Here is an 18,050-nt window from a genome sequence, read left to right on the forward strand (position 1 = left end):
CGACCAAACTATTAACAACTAAACAGCACAACATTTGTGTCTATCCAAATATGGCCGCTGCGAAGAAAAGTTGGCTCGAACAACTTCGACAGAAAAAATGGAATGACGATCAGGATACTTACCTGGATCGATACATTAAACAACATCTGACATTTGCGTCTGATGAAGTTCTGTATTTGCTCTACACAGAGGTAAAGTCAATGGATTTCTTTTTTTAAAGTTAAAAAAAAAAAAAAAAAATTAGATCAATTCATTGTTTTTTTTGTTTTTTTTTTCTTTCTATCTTACTTTGAAATGTTTATTTATTGCTAGCTGTACCTCCCTGACGTTACCTGGGAGTCCTTTTTATTTTTGTTTGGATTAAAAGAATTTTTTTTTGTGTAAATAAGTTTGAGATTTTTTTTTTTTAAATTTTACCAACTTTTTTTTTTTTTTCTTTTAGTAAATATATATATATATATATATATATATATATTTTTTTTTTTTCCATCAAATTATTTTTTGTTTGAACCAGATTCAGAAAGTTAAATTTAATCATATTATCGCTCGGTGATCAAATTATTAATTAATCAAATTGTTATAAAACTATCATTAATTTTGTAATAGTAATATTGTTTTAGTCTCGGTAAAATGTAAATAACTTGCAAGAATTTCAGTATTTTAATACATGGAGATTAAAAAGAAATTAAGCAAGTTTAAACAACTGTCTGGGAGTTTAAATATTTCCAAATTTCCATCAAAGTAATTTTTTTAAGCTTTCAAGAAAAGATTAAAGTGGTTGACTTGTTTATGGAGAAATCTGAATGCATTCTGGTGGATTTAATTTCATAATTAAATTATTTTTTAAATAGGATTTAAAAAAGTTTTTTATGTACACTATTGCATTTTTTATTTCTATAAATAACCAATTAATGGTAAATGATAATAAAAAAAAATAATATAAATCACATAGCGGCGAGAAACGCAGAGGTGATCATGCAATTAATGTAGAGATTTTAGAGATGGTCACTTTATTAATTAATTTTCTACCCTTTCACAATTGTTCCTGAAATGTACCCCATTAAATTATTTTTTAATTCATTTACTGCATAAGCAAATATTGATTTCAACACATTAAAAAAAGAATTTTAATTCGTTCTCTAGTTATTTATTCTCTCCTTTTCTTTGACTACATATTTTTATTTATATACTTAATATACATTAAATTGATTATTTTTTTTACAGGATATTCTGTTTTAAATTATGCATTTGATATCAGAAACAAACACTATCTTAAAAAAATCAACAGACTTATTTTTTATTTACAATGCATTTTTTTTTTTTTTTTTTAGTAATTATGTAATTTAAAAAAATCCTTAGAAAAATACTTCAATCTCATATTTTATGACAATTTTGATTTCTAATATTCATCACTTCTGCAATGTTTCCTAATTAGAAAATTTTCTATGAATTACCAAATTATTGCATTTAAGATTTGATGAAATGTGTTAAGCAAGAAATTATAGAATTAATCGTTTTTATTGATGCATTATTTTTAGCAGCATTACATATATATATATATATATATATATATATACATTAGCAAACAGTTAATAAAATATGTTAAAAAACACTTTGAAATAAGTTAAAAACATATTTATTCTGAAAAGGAAACACTAGATAAATGGATAGTCCTTAATCCACAGAGTTTCGAAGAAATACTTTCCTTCTCATCAGAGGGTAGGAATTAGCAAAATGCGGGATCGGATTTTGCATGCAGAAGTATTTGATGAAACAACAAGTAAGTCAAAGATCTTACTTGAAAACAAAAAAAGTGAAGCAGAGGGAATATGGTGAAGAAAAAGATGATTACACATGAATGGATAGTCTGGTGGAAGATAAAAAATCCTGTGACGGTAAAATCCAAATGTATAACTTCAAGAAAAGTTAAAAGAATTTCCATTTGTACAAGTAAAATCCAAGGAAATCCCATAATTGGAAGAAGATGGTCCATAATAATCCAAAGGCAGAAATCCATGGAATAATTCACAAAAATGTGTACAAGGAATATATATATATATATATATATATGTATGTATATAGTCTATTTTAAATCCTATAATTATGACGTAGAATTGACTATGTTTAAAAATTGTGACTATTACTCATGTTTGTGTTTATCGCTTCCCATGTGACTTACACCTTAATAAATAAAATTCATCAGCTCCATTCAGTTTTTAGAAACAATGGTCACTCCCTATGAGGGAGGCTGCACATGTAATTGTGAAGCAAAAGTTGCACAATCTCCAACCACACCTCTCCTGAATTGGCACTGCTTGATTGTACTTATTTACAATGCCTCCTCACGGGACAGAGTTAAACACCAGGGTCGTTTTTTAACGTGGAGAAAAGGTACAAAAATAAAAATCGTCTCAGTCGTGAAGGATTTCTCCTCCACTGAAAGAGAACGAGAAATGGAAGTGCCGCATGTGAAGAACAGATACTACACTTTGATCTTGGCCAAAAGGCCAAGTAGAATGTAATTTTGGCACTGCTTGATTGTAATGGCAAGGAAAAATCCAGATCAAAACATAACTTTCACAAAATTAGCTATAGTTTTTATAACAATGTGATTTCAATTAAGTGTAATCACTAGGGCTGTGACAACAGAATATTCTTTTCGTTCTTTTGACTCTCAAGGATATATCTGACACAGTCAATCAACTGAGAACCACACCAGTCTATATTAAAACATAAGATATTAACGGATATATACTCAAGAGTCAAAATAATGAAAAGAATATGCTGTTGTCACAGCCCTAGTAATCACTAAACTATAAATGGTTGAATCTAATTTTCCAAATCCTATTAAAAAAGTAATTGATAATTTTTATTTTAAAAAGTAAACAAAAACGAAAGTACAAAGACTACCGGGCAGCACCGGGTGTAGGCACAGCTATTATTAAAGTAAAATATCGATTGGTAGAAATTGTCGCTTGTATTTAATTGATCTGATTTAGGGTATTCAAGTTTTTGAAATTTTGAGATGAGGATTGGTTATTCTTATTAAACGGTGAAGAGTGAGATGACTCAAAGAAATAGTGTATACGTTAGAGGACGATCAGTTACTATGTAGATCTAGTAAAGAATTTAACACTATATGGGAACTGTTGATTATAAATAACTAGTCTGGGTGCCTGGCGTTGCCCAGGTGTTTGGAGGTGCATGTTTAGCAAAAAAAAAAAAGAAAAGTTGTAGTAGGCAGGCAGGCTCGAACCCGTGATTTGAAGGCGAAAAGAAAGTGGAGGTATGTGTAAGGGTGTTAGTTGAGCAAAAAAAAAAAAAAAAAAAAAAAAAAAAAGTGGTAGTAGGCAGGCAGGCTCGTACCTGTACCATGAAGGAGGAAAAGAAAGAGATAAAAAAAAAAAAATGACGTGTTATCTATAGCAATATTTGTCATCCAAAGGGTTGAGCTTCAAAATGATATTGATCTCGCGAAAATCCATCGCCTCTGTCGAAAGTTTTTGAGAGACATACAAACAAACATACATACATTTAAACAGACAGGTGAGGTTTATATTATAGATTGATAAACTGTAGGTAGTATATATATATATATTTCCTCCAAACCTCTGATCTTGATGGAGGAGAGATTAAAACTTGCTGCTATGGTTTCAAATACTCTGAAATAACAGCAAGGGGAGACTTGATACCAAATATTTATCCTATGTTATATCTCCTCTCTTTTGGAAATCGAGTACGATTATGAATATCTTCAGCATCAAATAATCGTTATACACTGTTAAATTTACTTTATGTTTGAAAACCAAAGAGGAGAGATATAACATATAAGAAATTTTGGAATCAAGTATCCCCTTGCTGTTATTTCAGATCATTTGAAACCATAGCAGCAAGTTTTAGTCCCCCCTCCATCAAGGCCAGAGGTTTGGGAGGAAATATAAGATATTTTCTAATTCATATGCAAAATTAGGAAAACAAATGACTATGATTGAAACATTTTATGGGTGTAAAAAAAAGTGCCAAAAATGGGCTCTGGATGATGGATGATCCTCTTTATTTGCGACCTTAAGGGCAAATGTCACATAGCCCACTACACAATTTAGGTCATTACCTTTCCAATGAGTCGTCATTTGTTAAATTCTGATCAATAGTCGCTGAGATTTGGAACTTTAAAAAGAAAATACAATTTTGTTATATATGGGTTGTGGAATTGCATTTATCTACAAAAGTCCTAGCTAATTTGCATATTCTTTTAAACATTAATTTTAATCAATTCCTTCTTTGTTTTTTGGTTCTCTTATGGGATGATCATCTTTAACTTTTATGTGTAATTATATTCATGCAGATATTTTACATGATTTATACTTGTGTAATATTTGTGTAAAAAGTTTAAAGTAACGGTTATGTATATTTATGTATGCGTATATATGTTTAAAAAATTTTGCCTACCAAATTCCTCTGTCAGTTTGGGTCTACAGACAAGAAACTTTACAGGTGAATTGGAATTTGCCAGGTGAAGGTCGAATAACAGCATTATGAATATGCATGTGGGAATATGCGTAATAGCTATTGGTTCATGTTTTAATTTTTAGCCTTGTAACAAACATGTCTTCATAGCTCAGCGTTAACGTCAAAGGAAAAAGTAAATTGTAAGCTAAACATTTTGGTTTCGAGTCTTGATGGTGGTGTGCGAGTCTTTTTTTTCTTTTTTAACGTTTTAAATCATTTTGAAGATTATAATACTATTTTATGATTAAAATTTTATGATAATTGGTAAAAAAAAGAACTTATATTTTGAAACCAATAAAATATGCCCAAATTTGCCTACATTTGTATATATAGTGTCCTGGCATGCCAACTTCAATTTTGGTGGTTCGATTATCTCTCCTGTGGTCTTGCCAGGCCACTAATATAATAGTGATATTTACATTTTTTTTTTACAAAGAAGTGACCACATATCAAGGCCAGGAAGCCACTCGAGGATAAGAGTTAATTTGTGCATTGTAGTCATTGGGACAGTTGCATAATAATCGTTTGTAGAAGTAATTTGGTATAATTAGATTATTTATGAGGACGATTGAATAAGACTTGAAGACAACGATATTGTAGTCTGTTGGAAAGCAGATCAGTGGAACAGAGTTCCACAAGTGGGCAGTTCTAGGAAAGAAGCTTTGTTCATGGAATCCACTGATAGAGAGTGGGAGAATTTATTTTATAGTGATTTTTGGCTAGACAAGTGTTTTTTGTGGAAGAATGGCGAAGGGTGGACTATAGATTGGAATTCAGTTGAATGTGCTATTAAAATAGCAATAGAGCCGGACAGGCTCGCATTCGCAGCGTCTCTTCTGTGGGAAAGAGGTTGCAGAGAAGAGAAAAGAGAAAAGAGCATTGCTTACTACGGTTTTGAACTCTGTCAAGACAGAATAGAATGCCTTGGGTAGCTCTTGTTCAGATGTGGCAACAGAACTCCATCCTAGGACATTTACCTCTTATACAGGTAGAGAATTACATCAGCAATGAGATATCTACTGGAGCGGTAGAATGATTCAGTAATTTTTTTTTTTTTTTTGGTGATCTTGGCTACGGATTTGATGTATGTGCTCCATTTCAGATCAGGAGTGAAAGTCAGACCAAGAAATTGTCTACGGATGGAGTGCCCTCAAGGCGAGAGTCATTCAGTTCAATAGGCGCCAGATGTGGGTCAGAGCGTTAAAGTTCCTAGGACTCGTGGTGCAGTAGTCAGTAGTAGTACTTGGAAAGATTCAGTTGTAAAAGTGACTTTCTTCTGAAGGTTGAAGGTTCACTCCTCAGTGTGGGTGACCGAAAATATAATTCCCTATTACTTAGAACTTCTACCTATGGCTGATAGAACAAGAGCATGCTACCCTCATGAATTAAATAAAAGGTTTTGTTAGAAATTCTGTGAAGATTTGCAACAGAAAAAGTTTGACAAGATACACCTGAAGTTTGGAGGCTATATCGACTGAAATGTTGTGAAAATAACATTCAAGATGAGAACAGTAGTTCGATAAATCCAAATAATACGATGGTATTGAAGGATAGGAGTCTGTTTTTTAATGGAATTCTTCCTTTTCTAAATCCGGGGGAAAAAAAACAGATTTCAACTTAAATCACTAGAGCCTCACTTAGATAAAAGATCTCAACCTTTTGATTGAAATAAGCTGTATTTTTCGATAAAATTTAAGACTTGAAGCAATTCATTAAGTGGGTAGAGAAGTTAGATGACTTTAGTTTCATCAAAGAATGACTTCCTGTTTCTTTCCTCTATTTATGTGTCTTTCTCTTAATTTTTACCATTTTAGCTGAAGCTGATTGGAGTTGCTGAGGAAAAAAAAGTTGTTTCTTTTTATGCTGCTCTCTGTACACCCACACAGTGTGGGAACACAGGTTGAGAAATTCGTCTCAGCTTTGTGTCATTGGCTACTTACATTCCTGGGTGTGATCAAGAAAGGATTATAATGGCTGCCCAAGATCAAGCCTTGGTGACCAATACTTTTAAGGAGATGAGTGATCTCATGACAATAAGTCCAGGTTCTGGCACACAGAAGTATAGGATATGAGTTACCTGATATTCAGCTGTAAGGTTCTGCTGAGGGATACTATGTGTGTCGGTCGGCACTAACCCATGAAACTTCCTCCATAACACGTGTTCGACTGAGCTCCAATCTATCAAAGGAGGAAGTTTCATGGGATTATGAAATTTACAAGCGGTCCCCAACTGCATGTATATCCCTGTTAAGGGAGAGGACAACATTAGGTTTTTGCAACTCTTGCAGGAAGGTGTTGACGTCCTCCTAGGTACGGCACCTAGAATTCCCAAATTGGTCACCCATTTAGTAATAACCAGGCTCAATGTTGCTTAACTTTGGTGATCTGATGGGAACCGTTGTGTCAACGTGATTGTTATGTACAAGGATACTATAAAATGTGACAGTTGAGTAAATCTCTTCACTGTAAAACATTAAACGTTGGATGCAGCAGAGCATATACCTGTAAGAACAGTTGGAAATAAGTCATGCACCATCCAGTATGACTATGCAGTTCTTACTGCTACGTATCTAGAAAATGGAGCTGTTAAGTCTGACATAGTTTTTGAGACAGGGAGAAACTTAGCAGGTGTTAGTGTCCTCAATGATGCTGGGTTAAACAGAGCAGAGAGAGAAAAGATAATGAAATACTAAGGTTTTTATGTATTGTACGAAAAGAAACTGGAATCGGAGGAAGATCTCCATCATTCCAGTAATTATAGGAGAAACTGAACCCATGAAAAGAATTTCAAAAACTACCAGACAAATATACTCAGTGGACCAAGTACAAGAGATACAAACAATTACACTTTAAGAGACGATTAGAATCTTAAAAACATCTCTTGGTTGGAATGTATGAGATAGCGGGTGAAAGCCTAACATCCCGTAGAATGCCACATCTCCAGCTAGAACTAAATAAGATAATAAAAAAAAGAGTTGAAAAATCAATTAATCTATTTTAATTTAAAAAAAAAAACAAAAAAAAAAACATACTTTTTAGACAAAATCATCTACAATTAAACCAAGTTTCAGTGTTTTCAGAAAACGTGTGAAAGTCACTACAACAGAGGATTTGTCATGTTTACAATTGCTTTACAAGAGAAGCAAAATCCAATTAAGAAACTGACACTAAACAAACATACCGTGAAAACATTGATGGATTTATCGGTAGTCAAAATACATGGGAAAATAATCAATTTTCCAGCCGTGAAAAAGAATTAAGCACCCATGTTCATGTATGGGACAATTTATTTTTAGAATACATAAAACCCAATTAGACTCATTCGAATTCCCCGATTGATGCACTCAGTACACTGGTGATTTGTGAAACGACAAAACAGCTGTCTGTGACTCTCTCCCTCTCCTTTTCTCTCATACACACACATAATTATATAATGCCCCACCCTACTGTTTATATAGTAGATCTGTAGGTATGTACAAAAAAATGGTGTAAAATTATAGGGCCTATGATGATAAAAACCAGCTTATCATAATTATTTTTGATACAAGTTTCCGATTACTTTTTGATTGTGTTTGAAAAATAAAAGCCTAATCTCTAAATGGTAAAAGTATTTTTACACATGAAAAAAGTTATAATGAAGAATGTTATCATGGCAGAAAATTCAGCTAAATTTGAAATTTAAATAAGTTGTAAAATCCTTTGAAAGATAAATATTAGATTTCTGGAACTATTTCGAAGATAAGTAAATTAAAGTCTTCAGATACTGAATAAAAAACCCAACAAAAACTACTTTTTACTACTTTGGTCGATCACAACAAACGCACTAAAAAGTTTTTTTTTTTTTTTAATTTATAGAGAAACATTGATACCTTAATTTCTGTATTTTTTTGAGATTATAAAAAAGTATCCCTATTTTATTGTAATAAAAAGGAAACTACTTATTTAATTAGAATATTTTTGAATGCATATAATTAAGATTTTCTTTTAATCTAAAAAGATTTCTATTTAACTTGGTATTAGTTTTAAATTCATGGCCATTTTTAACAATAACCAACAGTTTTGTTGGCTATTGTTAAAAATGCCTAAATGCAGTAACATTCTAAAAATATTGATAACGTCTGTTTATCAACGTTTTTCCTTAAAATTTTGGTCCTGGATATGACCTTAAACTATATCCGATGGTGAGGCCCCAGCTTGCGGGCTTTGGGGAGTGTGGAGTCACCCTTTTATTGCCATTGCTCCCATGTCCACTCTGACCCAGAGTAGTAGTACCTGTTAGGGTCCCAACTATGGGTTAAATAGAAACCGACTTGAAAAAAAATATATTCTATTAAAAAATTTTTCTTCAAAATCACTTGATTCAGCATTAAATAACCTGAAAAGGGTTGATATGCCGTAAAACAAACAAACAACCAACCTTAAAATTTGAAATAAAACTTTGTTAAAATGCCTACAGCATCAATTTTATTTTATTTAAATTTTTTTTTTGCACGACTCGATTTATTATTAATGACAAATTAATTTTTTCCCCTCTATATCAATGATCTTCCCGAGAATATTATCAATAATATTCAGAAAATTAACATTTATGCTGATGATGCACTCTCTATTCTGGTGTTGTTTCCTACCAATCTCTCTCGGATAAATTTAAATATATATTCGCTTCAGTTGTAGATTTTGATATGAAATGCCTTATTTCATTTAATCCTGTTAAGACTCAGCTTGTTCCTTTCAATCGTAGATGTGTCCCTTTTCTTCCTGAGATTTTCATAGATGACTCTTCTTATGAAAAATCAACTCTGTAACTTCTTGGTTATTCTTTCCCATCAAATCTTTCTTGGAGTACATATATTTTTTTATTTATTTTTTTTTTTTTTACACAGTGATCACCACTTATCAAGGCCCGGAAGCCACTCAGGGATAAGGGTTATTGCAAGTACATTGCGTTAGTGAGGAGATTTGCTGAAGTGTTTACTTAAGGGGGCGGTTCATAAGGAATTTGTTAACATTGGACTTGAAGACATCCAAGTTGTAGTCCGGAGGGAAGCAGGCAGACGGAACAGTATGTACATATATTAGTACATATATTAGATCGATTGCTCTTTCTGCTTCACGTAAACTAGGTTCTCTTATATCGTTCTAAACACTATCTCACACCTGAGGCTATTCTCTATCTCTACAAACCATACTATGAGACCATATATGGAGTATTGTTGTCATATTTGGGCTGGCGAATCTCTGTCCCATTTGAGGGTTCTTGATGACTTGCAGAAACGTATCTGTGATATAATTGATCCCACCCATCTTCTCTGCAACCTCTCATAGACGTGATGCTGCTAGTCTCAGTCTTTTCTATGAATATTATTATGACTAGGGCTATGACAAGAGAATATTCTTATCACTGTTTAGAGTCTCGAGTATATATCCGACACAGTTAATCAAGAACCACATCACTCTATCTAAAACATATAATATATTAACTGATATATACTCGAGTCAAAATAATGAAAAGAATATTCTCTTGTCATAGCCCTAATTATGCGATGTGATCTTCAGAATTATCTGATCTATTCCCTGCTTCTTTTGTTCCAGCTCCTTTAATTTGTTGGTCTAGTAGTCTCCATTAATTCCCAGTTTTCATACCTCATTGTAATACAGCTTCCTATTCCAGTGGCTTCTTTTCAAGAACTGCAGACTTCTGGGTCTCTTTTCCTGGTTATTGTTTTCACCCTACTTTTAACATTGATCTTTTCAAGAGTAAAGTCAATGTGATAATCATCTTTTTTTCTTGTTAGCTCCTTCATTAAGTGGTTTCACGCCTTGTCTGGAGCGATTTCCATAAAAAAAAGTATAAGTGCATTTTAAGTGTGAAAAAGTCAATGATTACACTGACAATTTAATCATTGACAAAATAAGCTAAAATAATTATTTATTAATAATTAAATAGAATTCACATTTTAAAGAAAACTAGCGGGGGTGCCCGGTGTTGCCCAGGTGTTGGAGGTGTGTAAAAAAAATAAAAAAGTGTTAGTAGGCAGGCAGGCTTGAACCCGTGACGCAAAGGCGGAAAAGAAAGTGAAAGAAAACCTGACATCTTACCACTACGCTATGATGCAAGAGGAAGTGAAAAGTGTTCAAATTTAGCAATGACAATCAAAAAGTTGACTTGCTAAGTGAATGCACAAGCGCAGAAATGAACGTCTGGCTGCAGGCCAGTTGAGTTTTTGCTTTCCCATGATGTTGGGGAAAACCAACTCCCCACAAAAAGTGGGAGCTCTGGCAGTGTCCAAATGAATAGCAATTGTCTGATATGAAGAGTTTCCCCCACATTGATCAAACCTAATTGCCTTTCTGGACATCCCAGCCAGAAAGCCAAGGAGTTGAATTTGCTTCAATCAGTTTTGCTTTATTTATACAAGAAAAAGAAACAAACAGGGGGAACCTGGGATTTTTTTTAAAGTCAATCAAAATAAATGTAGAATCTTCGTAAATCGTAGATATTATAATCTAGGGAGTATATAAAAAGTTCTAAAAAATAGTAACCGTCTCGATCCCCCCCCCTCCCGAAAAACGCCTTTCTTGAACATACAAAAATGCGCGCGGCCGTTTTGCCTTTTATATATATATATATATATAGACTAGCCTAGGTGCTCGGCGTTGCCTGGATGTTTGGAGATGTGTTGAGCAAAAAAAAAAAAAAAAAAAGTGGTAGTAGGCAGGCATGCTTGAACCCGTGACACGAAAGCGGAACAAAAAGTGAAAGAAAATCTGACGTCTTACCTCTACTCCATGACACGACTGGAAGTTCGGAACAGGCAAAGTCAATCCAAGCGATACAATGACTTGCAAAAATGGCTTGTAAAATATCGACCCATCCTTGTAGAAAACTGCCCAGTTGAGGGTGAAGGGATTAATATTTTTGGCCAATTTTTCGATATTTGTCCTCTGAAACGTCAAGTTTCAAAATGATATCGATCTTATGAAAATCCATTGCCTCTGTTGAAAGTTTTATGCAGACATAGAAACACACACACACGTGCATACATACATTTAAACAGACAAAAAATAATCAAAACTTATGTTTTATTTTTTCAAATGATTAATGAATTGCGAAAGTAACGGGATTGTTGTAACATTTTGACAATGGCAGGTCGAATGCAAATCCTGTCTGTTTTTTACAATGCTGTCCATCAATGCTTCTCGAAATTAATCGTTGGTAGAAAATACCCTATTTAAATTATTTTTTTAGTGGCCCAGATCTTTAATTTTTTTTAATTTATTTTTTTCATGATTATAAAAAAAAAAAAAATTATGCTGATGTTTGCATGTGCATGCACACAAAGGAAATAGTATTGTGTTTTATAACAAGGAATTAACTGTTTGAAACACTCGATAATAAGTTAAGATTTAACGGTTAGAAAAATCAGCGATATTTATTAAAAACAATTTCACACTCGTCTGGTCATCTAACCGTTAAATCTTATATTGTTTTATATTTTTCCAAGAAAATTAAAATCACATAAAATTTTTTTTGTAAATTATACTATTTTTTTGGGGGAAAATATTTAATAAACAATGCTTCATCTAGAATATAAATCTCACCTGTTTTTTAAATGTATGTCTGCCTAAAACTTTCGACAGAGGAAACGGATTTTCGTGAGATCGGTATCGTTTTAAAGCTCGACACTTCGGACGACAAATATCGAAAAATTGGCTAAAAACATTAATTCCTTCACTCTCAACTGGGCACTTTTCTACAGGGAAGGGTCGCTTTTTTCGCCAGTATTCTCGAAAGTCATCCTCTCTTTTCGATTGACTAGCCTTAATTTAAACCTTTGTCACTTCCGGTTTGGCGATGAACACAACAGCAAAGATGCCACGTTTTTTTTCATGTTCTTTTCCTCCTTCGCGGTACAGGTTCGAGCCTGCCAGCCTACTACCACTTTTTTTTTTTTTTGCTCAACACACACCTCCAAACACCCGGGCAATGCCGGGCACCCAGGCTAGTCTAATATATAAAAGGTTATATATCTGTCTGTCTCTATATTTTCCAACTCTATCTCTCTGAAACTAAAAGTCGCAAAGCGGCGCAAATGATTGGATTTTTTATGGGTCTTTAGCCAGTTAAAACAGTTTTTAATGGGTCAAAAATGTGTCAAAATTTAAAAAATCCTTATACATTTTGTACCTTCATCTTGATTTATTTTTAGTCAGTTCACATGCGTGTCACGTTGGTACAGTGGTAAAGTCACTAGCTTTAAATGCTACAGTTTTGCTGTCGGTTTCGATTCTAGCTGATGGCATCCAAATACTTTTTCTTTTTACTTTTGAAATTACAACTCTATAATAATATGTACGAAATCTGGACAAATTAAAATATATTAAAGCGTATTTTATGACTGAGCAAAGCACACTCCTCCACCCCCACCGCTAGTTCAATGATAGTATTATTAGTTATAGAAATTAATTTTTCTTTGAGTTTATTAACATAAGTTTCAGGACGTTTTTTTTTTTGTAATATGCCAGAAATATTTTTTTTTAAATTAACATCTACAATGCTTTATTTTCAGAAAAAAAAGGGCAAAATATATTTATACTTTTTTAGTACTTAAAATATAACTTTAGTAAAGATGTGTTTTCTTTACACAAAATACATTTTCACTAAGATTTGAAAAATATCTGATCTCATAATATTGATCTGATTGAATATATATAAGTGTGATTAATTTTCTTAAAAATTGGTACAAACATGATTTTGCACAACATGTAGTCTGATGGCAGGCGTAAAGATTAAAAAAAAAAAGTCTACTACTTCTATTTATACGCTGGTGATCTCATGGAGTAACAAGATTTCTCATCGCTTAATATGCAAATGGGATGCTGCCAGTTTTAATAAAAAGTCTGTTTTTCAGAGACTTAACCAAATTTGGAGTAGCGAGTTTTGACAGCTGTTTGTCAGATTTGGAGTTGGGAACTTTGACAGGAATGTGTTAAATTTAATCTTGGAAATTGTTAGTTGAAAATGCAGAACAGTTAACAATTGTTAACTACAATAAGAAAAAATAGTAAACCACAATAGGAAAAAAAAAATTTTTTTTTGCATCTATGTTGTCGCGATGAATCTGAACTTTCAGCAGTGTTTCTGGGTAAATAATTGAAAGAATCGGGATATGACAAAATTCTTAGGCAATCAAATTCAAGCAATTTGTCGACAACAATTTAAAACATGAATTTATTGCAGCTAAGTGACAAACTATAATCTGTGGAAAAGATGATACAATTTTGACAAGAAAAAAGAAAAGAAAAAGAAAACTTATTGGTGAAATCGAAAGTTTCTAGACATGCCAGCATTCTTGTCATTAAAAAAAAAAAATGAGAAAAAGGTATGCCTGGAGATGAAAATTTGCCAACCATAAGCACCTTTGTTTAATCTGGTTATCTCTTTTACTATGCCTGATTTTGTTTGGGGGCACTTTTACTTTATTTGTACACATTTTGTTACCTACATGTTTAAAGAATAAGGATTGCCAAAATGCAGAAACGCATTAATAGCACAAAAATTTGGTTTATGAGACAAATATTAGGAGATCGTTTGGAAAGATCACATTTCTAACAAGGAAATATGGATTAGATCGGGATGCACTAAAGGAATTCTGATGGAGACTATCATGAAAAGAAAAATGATGTTCTTAAGACATATTTACCATCAAAGAGGTATTGAACATTTGGTATTGACTGGATGAATGCCAGGATTGAAAAAGCAAAGTCAATCAAGACTCACTTTTATGGGCAACTTGATCGATTGGATGAAATTATTGTCAAAAGTTGAGCTGTTTCGAGCTATGGATAGCCGCTCGCATTGGAGAATCGTGGTCGCCAACATTGTTAAACAGCAGGGCTGCTGCTGCTGATTTTCTCGAAAAACTCTTTAATAAAAATGACATATTTTTTATTCCGGCTTTCTAATTAATTTCTTGTCGAAATCATCGAAGCAACAGACTATACAGAGAGAAAGATTTTATAATTAAATTAAAATCTATATTTTTATGATTGTCATTTTGATATTTTCTAAACTTTTTTCCAGTAATTAAAGCCATATTTTGTTTCATTAAACTAAACTAAATAAATAAATAGTGTTATGGTGTGTTCACCATGCGGATATCAATGAATTCTTTCTTTGCTATAAAGACCAGAATAATGTCTCTTGGAGTTAGCACACAAATTATCCAAAAATCATGCACACTTGGCAGTCGGACTGATGTATAACCACACTCTTTCTTTTTGGTATTTATTTTTGTATTCAGTATATATATTTTTTCACTGATTAACAACTTTGCTTTCTTCCAGACCCTAACGAGGCCACAACAATAAAGTAGTCCTTCTTTTTCTATTTGCACAGTTTTTTCCTTTTGATCACAGATTCTTATTTTCCTCCTCTTTCAGAATGCTAAGATCTGGGTACGAGATGAAGAAGTTGTCTGGCGGCCTGCTGAACTTGGAGAAGACTACAAAAGCCAAAAAGAATTAAATGTTGTTATATTCGGAAAAGGAGTAAGTCTACTAACTCTTTTATTTCCATGTTATCTCTATCTATTTAAATTATTTAATTTGTGTTATATTTTTAGTTAATCTTATATGCTATTTTAATTTAAAAGAAAATTAACCTCTTTTCTTTACACACATATTTAACTACATTAAATAAATCATTTAGAAAAGAAAACATTTGAATTAACGCATTAATATAATTTATTTATTTCCAAACCGTGCTATCTATTTAAGTATTTAATTTATAATGATTACCTAATAACATAATCCAAAGAAACAGGGTCCAATACACTTTGTGTGGTAAATATTGCTAGTTATATTAGCTCGAAAGGAATAATTTTATTTCTAAGATTAAAAGGTCATATTCCTCTTGTTTGAATGGCAGTGGGAGAAAGTACTTATTTCTCCCCCATAGTGAGAAATGTAATACAAGGGTCAAAAGGTGGGATTGAAAAGTCAGTGCTTCCAAGGAAGAGCACTCTGACCCTGTAAAAGATCCCTGGTAGAGATGCTTCAGGCAATTAACAATAAACTCCTTCTGAAAGAGAGAAGGCAAAGCCTGGTAATGTGGATCTCCCAGAACTGTACAGGGCCATCATTACAAGAATGGTGTATATTCTGTTGATTTGGGGGTTAAGGGGAAAAAATCCCTAGTGAAACTGGATAAAGCACCTTTTAGGATTTAATTGAATAACTTAGGCAAAAAGACTCGTTTTCACTTAAGATGGATTATCCAAAACAAATGTTTCAGACAAGTGCAGATGGTTAAATTGCGTTTGCAATTTATAAAGCTTAGAGTCCATACTTGATTCAAATGTTAAATTATTCAACGTTTTTCAGAATGACAAATTTCAATGAAGATTCGACACAGTAAAAATATCCAACCAATAATCGATTTGTCAAGATTTAAAAAGGTTATTATAGGCACTTTCCCTATATGATAATATATTTACATGTCAGTAATTAGGAAGGTGTGTTATTCTCAAGTTAAGATCAAGCCCATATATTGTGGCTCGATTGGGAGCTTCTCCTACATGTGTTAAACAAAGCTTTTATTGACTGACTTTTGGAGAGTTCATCAGTCAGAAAGAAAGAGTGGAAGAGACAAGGGGAGTTTTTTTTTTTTTTTTTTTTTAATTATATTTTCACCCCAAACAAGGCACATTGCCACTTTGGTGTAGGGGGCTACTATCAGGGGAAACATCTACTGGGGCACTATGTAGGGATTAGGGCAGCGAGATGTTGGTTCACGTTGCACTTGAACTTATGCATGTCAGTACAGTTGGGGAAGCAGTGACCTGGAATGGAATTCCAAAGTCTAGCGGTTCTGGGGAAGAAACTACTGGAGTAGAACGATCTTTTACATCTAGGGATCTCTACAGTGTGGGGGTGGGATTTTGCAGCTTGTCGGGTCTGTCGAGGGTGTTCACGTCGTGGGGGCACAAGTGCTTGCAGTTCTTCAGAGCATTCACCATTATAATACTTGTAGAACAGGCAGAGGGATGCAACGTTTCGACGATGGGACAGAGGCTGAAGTTTTGATGCCAGTTTAGGGCCTATCAGATTTGCGACTCTCTTTTGAACCCTGTCAAGGAGAGAGAGACTAGTAGCCGATGCACCGGCCCAAATATGACAGCAATACTCCATACATGGGCGAATAGTGGCCTTATAGAGGTACAGGATACTTTCGGGTGTTAGAAGTTTTCTAGCACGGTAGAGAGAGCCCACCTTCCTCGCAGCGGCCCTGGCAATGCCCTCGATGTAATTGTTCCAGCTCATGTTTCCTGTGAACGTTAGGCCAAGGAGCTTGAAAGACGTACTCTCAGCTAAAGAGTTGTTGGCCATTGCTATAGGTGGTAGAGAAGGTTTCCTGTAATTATTGAATGAAACCAGTTTTGTCTTGGTGGCATTGAACGTTACCATCCATTTTTGTCCCCATTCCACTACTGATTTGAGGTCATCCTCTAGTGTTTCTGCCATTACTTTAGATATATGTTCATTTGTTTTCCTGTCGTGCCTGCTATAGAGTGTGGTGTCATCAGCATATATACCCATCTCAGAGGCAATTTTATCGGGGAGGTCATTTATGAATATCAGGAACAGCAGAGGACCAAGGATAGATCCCTGGGGCACTCCGGCATTTATATTATATTGTTTAGACGTACGACCGTCGAGGACAACCTGGATTTTTCTCTTATCTAAGAAGGATTTAATTATGTTAAGTATTCTACCAGTGATACCGTAAGATCTAATCTTCCTGAGGAGACCCTCATGCCATACCCTGTCAAAAGCCTTAGATATATCTAGAGCTACCGCTCTGCCCTCTCCCGCTTTGTCCAGTGAATGGTATATGCGTTCAGAGATTACAGTGAGGATGTCTGCCGTGGAACGGGCTTGTCTAAATCCATATTGATGGTCGGTCAGAAGTTTAGCATCTGTAAGGTGCTGGACTAGAGCATGGTTAATTAAGATCTCAAATATTTTGGCAAAAAGTGGGAGGAGGCTAATAGGGCGGTAATTTAATGGGTCAGTTCTTTCGCCAGAATTCTTGAATACTGGTACCACAGAAGCAGTTTTCCAGCAGCTCGGAAAGCATGATTCATTAAGGCATTTGTTGTAGAGTTTGGAGAGAACTGGAGCTACTTCGGCTGAGCACTTTTTTAATAGCACAGCAGGGATGAGGTCGGGTCCACATGCTTTGGAAGTGTCAAGGTTTTTTATGATAGCATGCACCTGAGCAGGGGTAATTTCCAGATCGTCTAGCTTGGCGTCTGTCCGCATAGGAAAGTCAGGTAGGGGGTGGTTTAAAGGGTCCAGTGTAGAGTTGGAGGCAAACCGACTGGCAAGCATGTTAGCCTTCTCGGTTGCTGAGCAAAGAACCTCGTGATTGTTGGTTAGTTGGTGGCTAATTGAAAAAAAGGATTTAAAAAAAAATCTCTTCTAAGGAACAAAAGCTTAAAGTAAATTTTGAAGATTCAGCGTTATGTTTTTTTGAG

At 34.0% G+C, this 18,050-nt stretch overlaps 1 protein-coding gene and 1 pseudogene across 1 annotated transcript in view; one reads left to right on the forward strand and one right to left on the reverse strand.

The window, feature by feature from the left end:
* Window positions 1-18,050, forward strand: part of LOC145245793 (unconventional myosin-Va-like) — a 577,542-nt gene that overhangs the window by 127,104 nt on the left and 432,388 nt on the right. Inside the window, 1 exon segment of the mRNA XM_080107437.1 lies at window positions 14,953-15,060. Coding sequence (XP_079963563.1) covers window positions 14,953-15,060 — 108 coding nt within the window.
* Window positions 2,387-2,522, reverse strand: LOC145246337 (U2 spliceosomal RNA; annotated as a pseudogene).

Source organism: Euprymna scolopes, chromosome 23 (genome assembly GCF_053919585.1).
Source record: "Euprymna scolopes isolate OS-2025 chromosome 23, ASM5391958v1, whole genome shotgun sequence".
Taxonomy (NCBI): domain Eukaryota; kingdom Metazoa; phylum Mollusca; class Cephalopoda; order Sepiida; family Sepiolidae; genus Euprymna; species Euprymna scolopes.